General features: G+C 39.6%; 4 protein-coding genes across 7 annotated transcripts; 3 read left to right on the forward strand and 1 right to left on the reverse strand.

The window, feature by feature from the left end:
- The first annotated feature begins 890 nt into the window (after window positions 1–890).
- Window positions 891–4701, forward strand: LOC133845609 (uncharacterized). Its single transcript, XM_062280105.1, is given in 4 exon segments — window positions 891–1430; window positions 2846–3025; window positions 3027–3519; window positions 3522–4701. Coding segments are annotated over 3 exon segments (1212 nt in total). The 5' UTR covers window positions 891–1430; the 3' UTR covers window positions 4061–4701.
- Window positions 4619–7220, forward strand: LOC133845604 (mediator of RNA polymerase II transcription subunit 16). The gene is made up of 2 exons (XM_062280100.1): window positions 4619–5466; window positions 5529–7220. The coding sequence occupies exons 1-2, from the start codon at window positions 4708–4710 to the stop codon at window positions 7173–7175; spliced, it is 2406 nt and encodes an 801-aa protein (XP_062136084.1). The 5' UTR covers window positions 4619–4707; the 3' UTR covers window positions 7176–7220.
- A 299-nt stretch (window positions 7221–7519) lies between these two features.
- On the forward strand, window positions 7520–11305 carry LOC133845610 (endophilin-B1). Of its 4 annotated transcripts, none has more exons than XM_062280108.1 (7): window positions 7520–7708; window positions 7856–8289; window positions 8349–8412; window positions 8592–8627; window positions 8739–8929; window positions 9146–9392; window positions 9984–11305. In XM_062280108.1, the coding sequence occupies exons 1-7, from the start codon at window positions 7631–7633 to the stop codon at window positions 10110–10112; spliced, it is 1179 nt and encodes a 392-aa protein (XP_062136092.1). In that variant the 5' UTR covers window positions 7520–7630; the 3' UTR covers window positions 10113–11305. The 4 variants fall into 4 exon arrangements, with proteins under 4 accessions (XP_062136092.1, XP_062136093.1, XP_062136090.1 ...); XM_062280106.1 differs by lacking the exon at window positions 9146–9392 and adding an exon at window positions 9689–9923 and having other exon boundaries at window positions 7538–7708; XM_062280109.1 differs by lacking the exon at window positions 8592–8627 and having other exon boundaries at window positions 7525–7708.
- On the reverse strand, window positions 11286–13696 carry LOC133845607 (uncharacterized). The gene is made up of 3 exons (XM_062280103.1): window positions 13378–13696; window positions 13156–13292; window positions 11286–12966 (listed from the first exon to the last, which is right to left on the reverse strand). Exons 1-3 carry the CDS (start codon window positions 13516–13518, stop codon window positions 11418–11420), a joined length of 1827 nt encoding a protein of 608 aa, XP_062136087.1. The 5' UTR covers window positions 13519–13696; the 3' UTR covers window positions 11286–11417.
- Window positions 13697–14360: the final 664 nt, after the last annotated feature.

The following is a 14360-nucleotide window of genomic DNA, read 5'->3' on the forward strand; positions in this document are numbered from 1 at the left end:
TCAAAAATCCTCATCGACCATCACTTAAACAAGTCTGTACAAAGTGAGGCAGGTGCCTTAAAAGAAGGAAAAATACCAAAGCTAAGAGAGGGAAACTTCATTCGGAGAACAATAAATTGGCAGCAGATACATGCAGCAAAAAAAAAGGCAGACACACGTGTGCGAGCAGAGCAGAGTCATGAATCCAGCCGAGCCCAGCCTCCAATTTTAATATACCAGTTTATAAAGCCACATGCCAATGTCAAAGTCATGCCAAAGCAGCAAGTGGAAGACACTGTTCAGTCGAGCCGAAGTAACGTTGCTCTTAATGATTACATTGAGTATATTATTAGACAGCAAAACAATTCTTACATAAATCCCGAATTTGACAGATATTTAAATGGATTGATATTAACACAAACTACTTTTAGTTTCCAATTACAATAAAATTTCATATCTTATTAAGGCAATTTACACAAATGAACCGAATAGATCGTGCGATCCAACTATTTGTAGAGTATTTTAGATGAGTTACAGAAATAACTTTGGCTGAAGAAGAGGCTATTAAAGGGTTCAAGGCTGCGCCATGCCAAAGCTGATCATTGGAAGCCAGAAGAAACGGGCGATTAATTTGTAATCTCGCTTATATGAGGAAAATAATACATATGAATTGTAAACATTTTCGACTATGACAATTAGAATTCCTTATGAAAGAGAAATTTTAATTTTTAATCAATTAGAATAAAAACAAACTCAAGAGCTTAATACAGAAGAATACTACTAGAACACAGAGAGACTGCGTCTTTGAGAGTGCGAGAGCGCGCTGCCAAGTAACGAGAGAGAGAGAGAGGTAGCACCAAACAATTATAATTCGTTCCCCATCGTGATGTGATCGGAGTGATCAGCTCTGTTCAGTTGAAGGTGGCGCGTTGCGCTCGGCAGTTCGTGTGTTCGTTGTCTGAGCTCCATTTGCGTTTTGTCGTGCACTCAGATAGCAGCTGGTAATATCGGTCAAGTTCAGCTCCTTTCCAGAATTGCACATTGACGCATTGAATTGCTGTGCGGGGCAGGTGAAATTCACTTTTTAATTGCAAATAAAAGCAAAAGTGAAAATATAAAATTATAAATACTCAAGAACTTGTCACGGTGCCAAATATTATGCACAGATAAAGTTTAAAAAGGTGTGTTCTCGCCTTCCATTTACAAACAAACTAGAAAAATATAGTATACATGTGTATATCTGTGCGATCTACATCTACATAATTATTTCAAAGGTCATAAAACAATTCAAAGACCCTTATCGTCCGTTGTTCTTATGTAAATTCGATCGCGATCGTAAAAACAAAATACTTAAATAAAACAATTTGCGCAGCAGCTTTCGAAAAATCAATTATTCGCTCTTCCAGCGATTCCGCTAAATAACACAACGACAAAATCATCAATAAATAAAGGTAAATATTATATTCAATTGAAAGTAAAATCCCAATTTTTTTTTGCGAATTAACCGAAAATCTATATAGTTGTTATTAAGTCCACGTTCCCATGCTAGACTCCCTGCAATGTCATCCACACATCTAAGTAAACACTTTAAACCGGTTTCATATAACCCATGCGCGAAATATAAATAATGAGAACCACACACTCACACTCACAATCCCTCTCTCACATACGCACACCTCGTTAAAAACATTGCCTAGTAAGGGTGGAGGCGGGGCGCAAGGTGCCGACCCGGCATTAGACTGAAAGCAAATCCGTAGTATTTTTATTTTGTTATTGATAAACAAAGCATTAGCGTCGTTGGCCTGCGTTCAATTATATGCATATGTATGTAGTTATCAGCACGATTTTAATATCATTTTGGGCGACAATTACGTCACAAACGAACAAAGAGGTGCTATATATGTAAGTATGTGTATTACAAGTCAAGTATGTATATACCTGGCTGAGATTTCTTATCGGATCGGAGAGATTAGATCAGAACGTTATGTAGCAAAAAATCTACACATTAATAGAACAAATATATATATATATATGTACACTGTTCACGTTTCGTTTTCAAGGATAAATATCTATTTATTAGGTATGATGTTAATAGCAAGAGAGCTGCAATAAAATATGTACTCGCCATATACAGGTTATATACTTAAATTCGAATTTAATTGTTGATATTTTGCGATGATGATAGAATAAAATTATTTTAGTATTTTATAATAATGATATAATAGCATAAATTTGAATATTCCTCTTATAATGACACTTTAGTAAGGACTTCTAATTTGTTTTGTATTTTTTAAGAATTGGATAGATATGAATTTTTGCGATTGAAAGATTTATATCCACTTGATGATACAAACGGTAGTAGAATAAACATACAATTCCAATTTCCAGACAATTAAAATTAAAGATACGAATTCTATTTGTATTTTATTTAAATTAATAAAAGTAAGCATTTTTAACTAAATATGAATATATGTATTTGCAACACAACAGAAATATTAGTGCATTAAATTTATGAACTTTAAAAACTTAAAAGTCTCAGGGATTTTTATATTTCAAAGAATACTGAACGCGAGAGCTTTTGCTGTATATTAACATTTTTTATTAATTATTCATGAGTAAATTTGACAATCTGGAATATATTGGCTTCGAATCGAAATACTTTTGGTAACGGTTAGGGTAGCACACGCTTTCGGTGTTGCCTCGCTTACTATGCTAAGCAAGGGAAAGGCAGAACGAACCCACAAAACAAATTTCTCAAAATTCACCTAATGAATGATGCTGAATCTGCGAATAAAACTGGTTTCCCATTAGCTCTTAGTTTCTCCAAACTACGCAATTTATTGACAGACTTTCTGAATGCTTTCAGATGAGCACTGCCGCTGTCATGGAGTTGGCCGTTGCCCATCGCAAGGAACAGGCGAATGTAGGCACATTGCTGGCTCGCCGCTATGCGGATTTGTTGCATGCTGAAAAGCACACCGACTGTGTGTTCCATGTGTGCGAACAACAGTTGAAGGGTCACAAGTTGATCCTAAGCGCAGCCAGTCCCCGTGTTTGAGGCAATGTTCTATGGACCACTGCAGGAACCGGAACCGGAGATTGAGATACACGACATCAGTGCGGCAATCTTCAAGGTGCTCATCGAATACATCTACAGCGGCAGCGTGGACTACGAGTGCTTGCAGCTGGAGGAATGCATTGAACTCTACTATGCCGCCGAGAAGTATCTGCTGGATCAACTCATAACCGATGCTTTACTTGCTGTATCCCGCAAGCTGCGCTTCTCTAACGTTCTGCCAGCCCTGGAATTAAGTGTGTGCATGGGTCTGGACAGACTGCTGGATGTGTGCATGTCATTTTTTATGCGCTGTTGCGTCAACAATGATCAGTACTTGAGCTATCTGAAGGAAAATTACGTCCACGTGTCCAAGGAATGCGTCAAGTCCATTATTGCCGCAAGCAAAGAGCCGCACAAACTGCTGCTTTGGTACGTTTATGAGTGGACACAACAGGAGTGCGATGATGCCGGTCTGGGAGATGCAGCCACCTGGCAGGTTACGCCTCCCCCCCCGAAGCCGCCAACAGCCGGGATGTTGTGCCAGCCACGGTCGTGGAACGCTGCTACTACAAAGCCTGCCGTCCATTCACAATCGATGCCGAGTCCAATGTGTGGCGTCTGGATATGAAGTGTTCTCGTTTCATTTCCGTGCTGGGTCTAGTGCTTAACAGTCGACTGGCACCCAATCTCACCTGCCACATTGGCCGCGTACCGCAAGAATATCGCGAATCGTTGCGCATTGATCTTTACGCCGACGGTGACGATCCTGTGTGGACGCACATCATCCAGAATCAGTTGACCAAGTACAATTGTGATTTGCATTTGAGTTGGAGCCGAGAACAGGCCTGTGTGTTGACGCCCGAGGTGCAGTACGTGTTGCAGCTGCGTTGGGAGAGCAGCGCCTTTGGGGCAGAGTATCCATGTAGCCTGCAGTCTTGTTTAGTCGATGGCATCCGCTTTATCGATGGCGACTCCTTCAGTGGCAGCCTAGTCAAGGGGCTGCGATATGTGAATCTAGTCTAGGCACTTTCTTTAGCTAAACATTTACTTTATTCGTAAACACTGTGTATTTATTGCTTTAAGTTAATGTACGAGCTTCAGAGTTCAATAAACTGTGAAATTCGTTGAAAGATTATCGTAAAGAAACGTATTCAAAAAGCCGGTTTTATGTCTCGTTTGTTTCCGTCAGCTGATAGGTTACTCACGTGCCAGCTTATAAATAAACAAAGCTTTAGTTTAATAAAAAATTATTCACCTCAGTATAAACTTGCAATATTAAATTGACGATAGGTTAATATTAAATTTAAAAATAATATTTAATATTTTTACGAGAATATGGTATGTTGCGTATCATTGATTAATACTATCGTTGTTGCTTATTGAATTTTATCGTAATGGAACCTAAACTCAATTTAAACCACAATCTGCATATTTATCTGCATACCCAATATTGGTTTTCTGGTTTCAGATTGCATTTCAAATAAAAGTATCTTCATTCATCGTGTTACTAATTTGTCTCATCACTGCCATTAATGTAGCCAGTCAAGACTGTATATTTTGAATCATCTATTTAGTATATTTGCCGGCATATTTGCAAATTCTAGTTGCGGTCACACTGTGTGCCACAGTTGTTTATTATTCGCGGTAAATGAGAAGAAAAATAAAGCAAAATGACAATATTGTATAAAGTGGAAAGCCGGCGTGAATTCGGAACTAACAAAGACAACAATGTGTTTCCGCATAAAGTAGTGCTGTGTGCCGTCTCTTCTCGAAACATCATCGCATTTAGCGTCCTTCAGAGTCTCTCGAGTCACGTCTACGTGTGTGATATTGTGACGCCTTGGCAGCATTATAAGGTCTGCTCTTCCAAATCGCTAATCAATGTGCTGGAGTGGAGTGCAAACGGGGAGCAATTGCTGCTTGGCTACATTGGCGGTCGCATTGAGATTTGGGAGCCCAAAGAGCACACATTGAACCTTTGGCAGCTGCAGTATCATGCCAACATTCCCAGCGAAGACATTGTGCAGGCGAAATTTTTCCACAACGGTAAAGGTGTCGTATTCAACACGCAGAAAAAAGATCACACCTACTATGCTGAGAAATTCGAGCGTTTGGAGCAGCGGCCAACATTGACCGGCTTTGGCGGCGTCGCCACCGAGGGATGCATTCTGTTGACTTCGTCGGGATTGTTGGCGGCTTTCACGCTGCCTCAACTGCAGAGAACGAACCCTAGCAATAACAGTGGAGCTGAACCCGTAGACAACAGCGGTCAGGGCGATCAAATTGAACTGACGCCAGCGACGCACAGCATTGGAATCTCCCGCAGCTACATCGAACACTGCAGTATAGTGGCGAGCGCAACTGGAGCTCTCAATGTGGCCTACAGCATTGGTTGGCAGCAGCAACAACAACTGGTTTATTGCTTCAAGGTAATGCACAAAAATGTTCATGTAATGCGATTGTTTATAATTACCATATATTTAAATTAAAGGTCTCGCTGCAATTGGAGGGTGAAAAAATTACAATCAAGTCGGAATCGTTGGCAAGCATATTTCTAAACGCAACGCCAGCTTCACAGCCCAGCAGGCGCATCACGCAGCTGCTGTGGAAACGAGTGGCCAACGACGATGTCATCTTCGTCGTCTTTGGCTCCCCTGAAGGCGGCAGTCTCCTGGAGCAATGGACGCTCACTCGTCGTCATCAGAATGTTCATGCTCTGCTGCAGCAATCGGCGACAGCAGCTGGAAACAACAAGTCCGTTGATTTCTCGCCCAGCGAGAGCTGGGAACAAGTGGCCAAACTACAGTTAAATTCACAAATTGCTCATTTGTCCAGCACGCGGCTTGTTGCTGTGGACTGTGAGCAGTTGTATGCTATAATGCAGGACAACAGTGTGGATGTTCTGGAGCCGGGCACATTAAAGAAGGTGAATCATACGCAATTTGAACGCGATGGCGACACTAGATTCATTTGCGCAGATCTGACACCCACCAGTCAAATGCTGATCATATTCGATAGTCAGGCCCAGTTGCATGCCATGCAAACTCCAATGTTGAAGCAAACCACGGGCACAATGCAGCTGCTTCAGTTGCTGCTCGAGTATTGCATTGTGACGGGCGTGGATGCCAGCGATGTCTTGATGCTTAACCTGGGCAATCTGGAAGCATTGGTGGAGAAGTTAACCGATAATTTCACACGTCAACCGTCTTATGTCCGTCAGTTTTATTATGCAAACTTTCTGGCGCTCAAGAGTAATCTGTGCCGCGCCCAGCAGCAAGAGTTTGACAATCTCATCATATTGCACGCCATTTCAAGTACATTTAAGAGCCTTTTGCGGCCATCGGATCTGGGCTGCCAGGATAAAGGACCGGCGGACAATTTGGCCATGAAACTGGCCGAGTCAGTGCCAGATGTTGATCTTGTTTTGCAAAATCTAAACGCTAAGGACTTCACCGTTGAGCCAATGATGCTGCAGAGCCTGCAGCAGCTCATCCAGTGGGTCACCGACTTGGCGCTCAATATGCTGAACCGGCTGCCAGACGAGGTAATGAAAAGTAAATTGTCGGGAAAGCGACCCAGCTACGATATAAGTCGCGACATTGTGGCCATTGGCAGTTTGCGTGAACTGCTGGTCATGATACGGATTTGGGGACTGCTGAATCCGCAGTGCCTGCCTGTGTATACTAAGACAATGGAGAATATCGATGTATTGCTCATACTTTTTAGACTGTTGACGCGGCTGGCGCAGAACACAGCCGAGCCGGACGAACTGCTACTTGACGAGTGCAGTTTGTTGTCCAAACAGTTGCTAATACCACAACTCACCAAATATAACCCGACCACTTTGTTGAGCACGCAAGGATACACCGCAGTAAAGTCAGGACAACTGGTCTTCACATCGCAGGTGGAACCAGTTGGACTACAAGACATTGAAATGGAGCAGGTTGTGTTTTCCAATTGTGTCAAGGATGGCGTCAGCAATCTTCAGATCGGAGCCAGCCCCCATACCATTAGACGATGCGCCCGTTGCGGATTTGTGAATAGCGCTAATAAGGTGGCCAAGACGTCGGCTATGAAAGCATGGTGTAACAAGTGGTTGCATTGCCATTGCGGTGGATTTTGGAAGCAAATTAATTAGTATTACAATTTTCGTAGAATAGTTTTTACACTTAATAAATACATATATAAACACATTTTCTGCTTGTGTTTTAAATACTCCGCCAAACTGACATCGAATATGAAAATATTCGTTGGCAAGAATTGCATATATCGATAGTTGCGATATTTTGACACGAATATTTCTTAAAAGACTACTGCTTAATTTAATAATTAAATGTGATTTTTATAAACTTACATTGCACACATATTTGTGCAATTTCAAACATTTTAGATATTCTGAAATACATTTTATTTTATTAACGTATCGATACTAAAAGAATTGATTACCGATGAAAGCGACCTGACTGGCTATCGATAGACGCCAGAGGAGATTGATAAACGCGATTGCTTGGCATCTCAGTTTCTTATTAGACCATTGATAAATACAAACAAAAGTTTTGTCTGCAACACAAAATTCGTAATAAAAGTGTAAAAATGAATATTAATTTACCCAATTTCAATGTAAAGAACCTCGTTAAGGAGGCGGGCAGTACAATATCTCGTGTTGTTCAGGTAGAATAACGTTTTTGCGATTGCCTAAGCTCGCTCTTGTGGTTGGGGGTTCCTCTGAAGTATTTTTGGTTGGGTGTTGGGTGTATTTTTTTTTTTTGGACTGCGCACTCGATTGACTTTTTTGCGTTTACCCTTGCCCTTTTGCAGCTAACAGAGGAGAAACTTGGCACCACCGAACGTACCGAATACGATTTACACTTCCAGAATCTAGCGGAACGTGCCGATGTGACTAAAACATGGACAGAGAAAATCGTGCGAGACACCGAATCGGTGTTAATTCCAAATCCACAGAATCGTGTCGAAGACTTCATATTTGAAAAGATTGAAAAATCGAAGCCGAAGCGTCTCAGCAACCTGGAGCATCTAGCCCTGGACATGATCGAAGCAGGCGGAGATTTCGGGCAGGATATGCCCTATGGTCAAGCCCTTATTAAAGTTGGTCAAGCAGAGCAAAAGCTAGGACAGTGTGAGCATGATTTCATTGCCACCTCGGGCATTTGTTTTACGCAACCGTTGCGCAAATTCCTCGATGGAGAAATGAAGACCATAAGCAAAGAGCGCGGCATTCTGGAGACAAAGCGGTGAGTGTATTTCTTGATCAATATTATTTCTGTTCTAAGCATAATAACGTTAATTGCAGCTTGGATCTGGATGCGTGTAAGAACCGTGTGAAGAAGGCACGCAGCATGCTTGGACAGCAGTCGGTGAGTGAAGCGGGGTGTGAGGTGTGATGGTTATTGAGGGGGTGGTGAGATAAAATTAGCACTAAGCTCATTATGGATTTTTGCCTTTGCTTTTACTCTTCTTATGCTGCTTTCACACATCATATATACCATATCAATATATCTTCTTCTGTATGGATGTCTCGATTTGTGATTTATAGAAAGATGGCATCTCGCCAGAAGCTGTCTTGGAACAGGTATCGCCCTCAGTGGTGTCCTTTTAATGTCTTTTTTACTTGCACTTGATTTATTAAAATTTATTGGAAAATATCTCATTTACAAATATTCCTATTTATTGTGCAATGCAGGCGGAACGGGATCTTCGTGTGGCCCAAGCCGAGTTTGATCGCCAATCGGAGATAACCAAGTTGCTGCTGGACGGCATCAGTACATCGCAGGCCTCCCATCTGCGTCATTTGCATGCATTCATACAGACTCAGGTGCGCTACTATAAACAATGCGGCGATGTCATGGATCAACTGCAACGCGATTTGGCCAAGTGAGTAAACGAATATTTCTCAAAATGGGCAACTGAAAGACGTGTAGTATGCTTAGTATATGCAATTTAGTTTGTTCCCTTTTGTACTTTGATTTTGAAATGGCGGCACTCTATTCCCAACTTTGCACATTTGTCGGCTGAATGAACAATTGAAAAGATATGTTGTGGGCCATTCGTTTGACCTCTTACGGTTTGTATTGTTTTGTGGTCTTACAGAATGCAGCCTGAGAAGCCACGCCTGCGCATAAATAGCGAAGATGTCGATGGGCCTCCCAGCATAGTGTCGGCTCATTCATTTGACTCTGATTCCGATAGCAATTGCACTGCACTAGCCCTTGCTCTAGATGCAACGAGTAATGATATTGAGGCTGGTTATACTAGCATTCATATTGGTCAGAACAAGGCGCTGACGCATCTGTTGGAAGACTTTGAGATCGAATTCGATACGAGCGCCATAACAACAGTTTAATTCCATGTTTGAAAAACTCTCGAAAAAGCCTTGAATCAAAATTGAAATATTGTAATTGGTTAACATATTGTATACGTAATTAGTCATAGATTTTATATTGATTGTTACTGTTCTCACATCGTGATTCGTCTAGTCTTCGTATTGTTATGTGTTTATCATTCTGTTCGTAGTTCTGATCTCACAATTGTCAACGGTTTCAAATTTTAATAGCACCCCGCAAACCAAATTCAAACCCAATCAATTACAAACACAATCAAGTCTCTAAAGTCTGCCTCTGCGTCTTCCATCAGCTTGGGAGGCCCAACACCATACGCACCGCTCGATCTAAACGATGCATCCAAGTCCAACTCCGCTGGCGGTGCCTCCGCTGGACACCGTGGGGCTGGCAACAACAACACCAGCTCTGGTCAGAAACCAAATCAATCCATCCCAATGCACGTTAATGTCGATCAAATGCAGCGTGCTCGAGTGTTGTGCTCCTACGATGCTAAGGATCACACAGAATTGAATTTAAGTGCGAATGAGGTATGTTGGAAATTATATTCAATGTTATTGTGCATTATCAATATTCATTTACATTCATAGGTCATCTTTGTCACCGAATGCTCACCCGTCAACGAGGATTACATGTATGGTAAGCAGGGCCTGATGAAGGGCTTGGTGCCCCGCGCATTTGTGGAAATGCTCGACGAGGAGCAAGAGGTTCCACTCTAAGGTAACTCATAAGGCCGAACGAACAAATGATAAGACACAGCCAGTGGCAATTTAAACTCAAGCTAACATTGAATATACATATATACGGCATACGCAAAAAGATATTAATGCGAATTACTCATACACATTTAGATGATGAAGGCAATTAATTGGACAATTACAATTACATTATTCATACATACATAATACATATGCAAGAGAGTACAATAATTTATCAGAATATACATATACAATATACAACATACCTATATTATATTAGCTTAGTCCATGTCGTTCAATCAGTGTGCCTCTAGTAACCCAAGCATTCCACACAAAACGTAAATAAAAACCAACTCCTGCATAGAACTTCCTATCTAGTTCTCTTGCTCATTGCTCAGCTTTTAATGGCCAGCAAAGGTCAAATATATACATACATATATAATGCTAATATCAAGAAGAATCTCTGCAATGCAATTGTTTTTATAATTCCTTAAAACTCAATTACTTACAAATTAATTACTAAAAAATCTCAAATATTGTTACTTGTAAACTTATCTTTATATAGTGCAAAAATGTTTACAGAATATCCCAAATTTTATAATTGTTGCTAAAAATAATCTAATCTACAAGAAAAGCCTTTTATTCTTATTATTCCTAAGCCTAATCTCACATTGAACAAAGTATTATATTTTATGTTATTTTGTTAATTGTTTACGGTTAGTTATATTTAAATATACATTTATGAGATTGTTAATTCTATATACTAGTATTTGTCTATTTATCAACTCGATATTTAAAGTGTCGCATTTCATCTCACATTTACTTAAGTTACACTATTTAATACTCATTAACGCACTTCCATTTAAAAGATTTGCAACTCCTTGTTTTGGTGCAATTTCCCAAGTCAATTACGTATTGCTTGTAAGGTTTGAAAATAAAAATCCCCCCAATTGAATATTGAAAAAAAGACAACACCAAACAAATGCCATGCCAATCCAGACTTTAAGCGTAATCAAAGCAATGAAAACAAAATTAAAAAAAACGTACAATAAAAAGGCATAGGCGAGCGAATTAAACAACGATATTTAGGTTTTCAACGTTGAAATGCGAATAGAAAAGATTTTAAAACTATGTAAAGCAAATGTATCAAATATTAAATAACAAACATATAAATAATTGAAATACAATAAAATGTTTACAAAAATGCATGGAAATATTGAATATTTATTTAAATATTATATATTCATAATACATTCACAATATGGTTTTGGTATCAGATTATCGATTAGATTGTACATTTAGATATATGTATGTATCAATTATTCTTCAAAAAAAATCAAAGTCCGGATCACTATCGTCACTGAGAAAGTCATCTTCGTCCTCGAACTCCGTGTCGAACGAATTGTCGGAATCAAAGTCATAGTCATCAGGATCAATGTTGAATAAATCGTGCATGTTGAAACTACAAGTGCCCGCGGATGGCAGTGTGAGAGTTACATCGACAATTTTCTTGGCAGCCACCTCCGGATGATGCAGCGTCTGATAATTGACACTAGTCCCAGTCACAGTTAGCTTAATGGGAAGTGTTCGTGGCGAGTTTTGTGCGAGTTTTAATTTCAAAATAATATCTTTTAGTAGTTGGTCCGTGATTTGGACACAATCATTAAGATGCAACACATGCAGCTTTGAGCATGCAAGAATAAGTCGAAGTATGCCGTTATCAGTGATATTGATACTATATTTTAGATTGATCTCCTCTAAATTTTGAAGAGAGTATAATGATTCTAGACTTTGATCGGTAATTTCATCGTTGTTGGGCAAATAAAGCGTACGCAACGCGCCCAACTTGCCAATATCCAAGAGCATGGGAGCATTGATGCAGTTGGAGCCGCGGGATTCAAAGTACTCCAATTGCATGGACTTGTGCTCCGCCAGTCCAGTAATTAATCTGGTGGGTAGCGTATCAGTTGGATAGGAATGTAGTATTAGTTTCTTCAGGCTCGGTAATTGTCCAACGTATTGGTATTCAGCATATTCGCGACTTCCACAGTTCGTGGCCAACACTTCGAGAGATTCACAGCACTTTTCAACGACCAGTTCCCTAAAACATCTTGGTACACTCTTCAGATGCAATTCCTTAAGCTGTGTCAATGCTTTGCAAGCCACAGCTAACTTCTCGGCTAAGATGCCAGAACAGTTCGTTAGGATCAAAGTTTCGACGCAACGTGGAAATCGATCCATATTCTCACCAGTCAGCCTATCATTGTGTGCCAAATCGATTTTCTTCAGTTTCTTTAGATGACTCATAGCCAGGAGCCCATCATTGCTTAGAGCGCAACCACGTAGCTCGACGCTTTCGAGACTCTTCAGTTTGGCAAACATTTTGAACATGGATGTCGATGTCAGTTTGTTTGCCATGACTCGCACCGATTGCAGATTAATGCAGTGCGTTCCCAGAAATTCGCACACATGTTTGCAGTGACGTTCCGGCATAATACCTTCAATATGCTGAACATGCCTGCCGGAAAGCTTGAAGAAGTCCCGTACATCCCACACAGTCATTGACTCGAAAGTATGAAAATTCACAAATTTTTCCAGCGTTGGCGACACATTCTGATAAACGTTGCGAAAGCGAATGCAGCTGCGAGCAAAGTGTATGCGATCGGCTAGCGCTAACATGCGTACTATATGCTCCAAACAGTCATCATTTAGACGCATTATGGGTATAGTTTCTGTCTTGGAATCGTTTCTTTTTGGTGGCTGCATATTTGCTGGATAACGCGTCAAGTCCTGTGCATCGGGTTGATGCCAACTATCGCTGGGTCTTACGCTTAGACGACATCCATTGACATAGTGCACTTTGCGCTGCAATGCTCTGCAAAAAATAACAAATTTAGTTTTAGTCACTTGCAGTCTATATGACAACGGCGAATCAAAAATAGTCGGAGCGAAGTGAGTGTATTTCAGAACTTATGCTCCAATGGACTTGCAAATCAAAAATAGAACCTGTTTCAATTTAAACGATTCTTTTATTCTGTGATAACAGTTATGCTCTTTTACTTACTTGGCCGCATGACGAGGATTGTGAAAACAAACATATCCACTTCTTGGCTTACTGGTGGTTCCCTTTGCTTCCAGTATTTGCAAGCGAGCAACATTTCCGAATTTGGCGAAATACTTACGCAGCTGACGAGATGTCACCTGAATATGAAAATGCCAAGAAACAATGTATACATACACTAAAATTATATATGTATGTATATATATTTATTTGCTATATTCTTACCGAATTTGAAATATTAAAGAAATACAGGTTCTTTACTAATACATGGTCTTCGGTGTACACCAGTTCATCTTTGAAATAAAAATTTTGTTTCGCCGGAATTTGAGCATTCCACAAATCCACAGCAAGTGAAATACAATCCATTTTTCTTGAGCTAGAAGTCTAACAAATTCCTATGGCATTAAAAAACAAAATTTGTTTGCCATATGATTTGAGATTGAATTGAAGACAACTACTTGTAATAATGAATAAAGAACTGTCAAACTTGTACAAATATTTGGAATTGTTACTGTTTTCACAAAAAATGAATGAATGTGGATAGGCGATTATCTGTTGAATGAACACGAGTTGCTCATATCGATAAGTAACATATCGATAATCATTGCTTAGGTATAAAACTCTGCGCGATAATATTCGATATATTTCTTGTGGCAGTAGTAAAATCTAGCAAGACAATTTTTACAATTACAATTTAAAAAGAGAAGTATTGCATTGTCAGCACCTTTTTATACTGTAATGTTGCAACAGTTTCGCCCTTTGCCGGTAGGCTACATTGACTTGGCTTTAAAATTTCGATTACGATTGAAAATGTTGAGGACTTTTTTATGGGGGATTCCCTTTTGCACTAAAGACATAGTACATATGTACATACATGCCAAAGGAAAATCAAATCGAACATTACTTGGGGTTCTATGAATCACTTATTGCGTTAAATATGTTTTTGTGATCCTAGTTTACTTCGGGCATGAAAGGTATAACTATTCCGTCTGATATATCCAATACCATACAAACATTCGATTAAACATAAGAAATGTAGTAAATTTATATACATATTATAATATACAAAATTTAAGGAAAGAAAACTTTAATTAAAATCACAATAGTTTTCAGTTTTTGTTGTAGAAAACCTTTATATGTATAGTTTTTTTTATTTACAAATTGTACATATTACAATTAAAATTCACTATATTAAATGTACAGAAGTG

The sequence above is a fragment of the Drosophila sulfurigaster genome, chromosome 3 (assembly GCF_023558435.1).
Source record: "Drosophila sulfurigaster albostrigata strain 15112-1811.04 chromosome 3, ASM2355843v2, whole genome shotgun sequence".
In the NCBI taxonomy this organism is placed as follows: domain Eukaryota; kingdom Metazoa; phylum Arthropoda; class Insecta; order Diptera; family Drosophilidae; genus Drosophila; species Drosophila sulfurigaster.

Bases quoted from the DNA above. Each gene is read 5' to 3' on its own strand.
- LOC133845607 (XM_062280103.1), bottom strand. From the start codon at position 13,518: ATGGATTGTATTTCACTTGCTGTGGATTTGTGGAATGCTCAAATTCCG. The intron at 13,293-13,377 runs GTAAGAATATAG...TTTCATATTCAG, and splicing joins TCTTTAATATTTCAAATTCG to GTGACATCTCGTCAGCTGCG. The intron at 12,967-13,155 runs GTAAGTAAAAGA...TATTTTTTGCAG, and splicing joins AATCCTCGTCATGCGGCCAA to AGCATTGCAGCGCAAAGTGC.
- LOC133845604 (XM_062280100.1), top strand. From the start codon at position 4,708: ATGACAATATTGTATAAAGTGGAAAGCCGGCGTGAATTCGGAACTAAC. The intron at 5,467-5,528 runs GTAATGCACAAA...TTTAAATTAAAG, and splicing joins AACTGGTTTATTGCTTCAAG to GTCTCGCTGCAATTGGAGGG.
- LOC133845610 (XM_062280108.1), top strand. From the start codon at position 7,631: ATGAATATTAATTTACCCAATTTCAATGTAAAGAACCTCGTTAAGGAG. The intron at 7,709-7,855 runs GTAGAATAACGT...GCCCTTTTGCAG, and splicing joins CAATATCTCGTGTTGTTCAG to CTAACAGAGGAGAAACTTGG. The intron at 8,628-8,738 runs GTATCGCCCTCA...TGTGCAATGCAG, and splicing joins CAGAAGCTGTCTTGGAACAG to GCGGAACGGGATCTTCGTGT.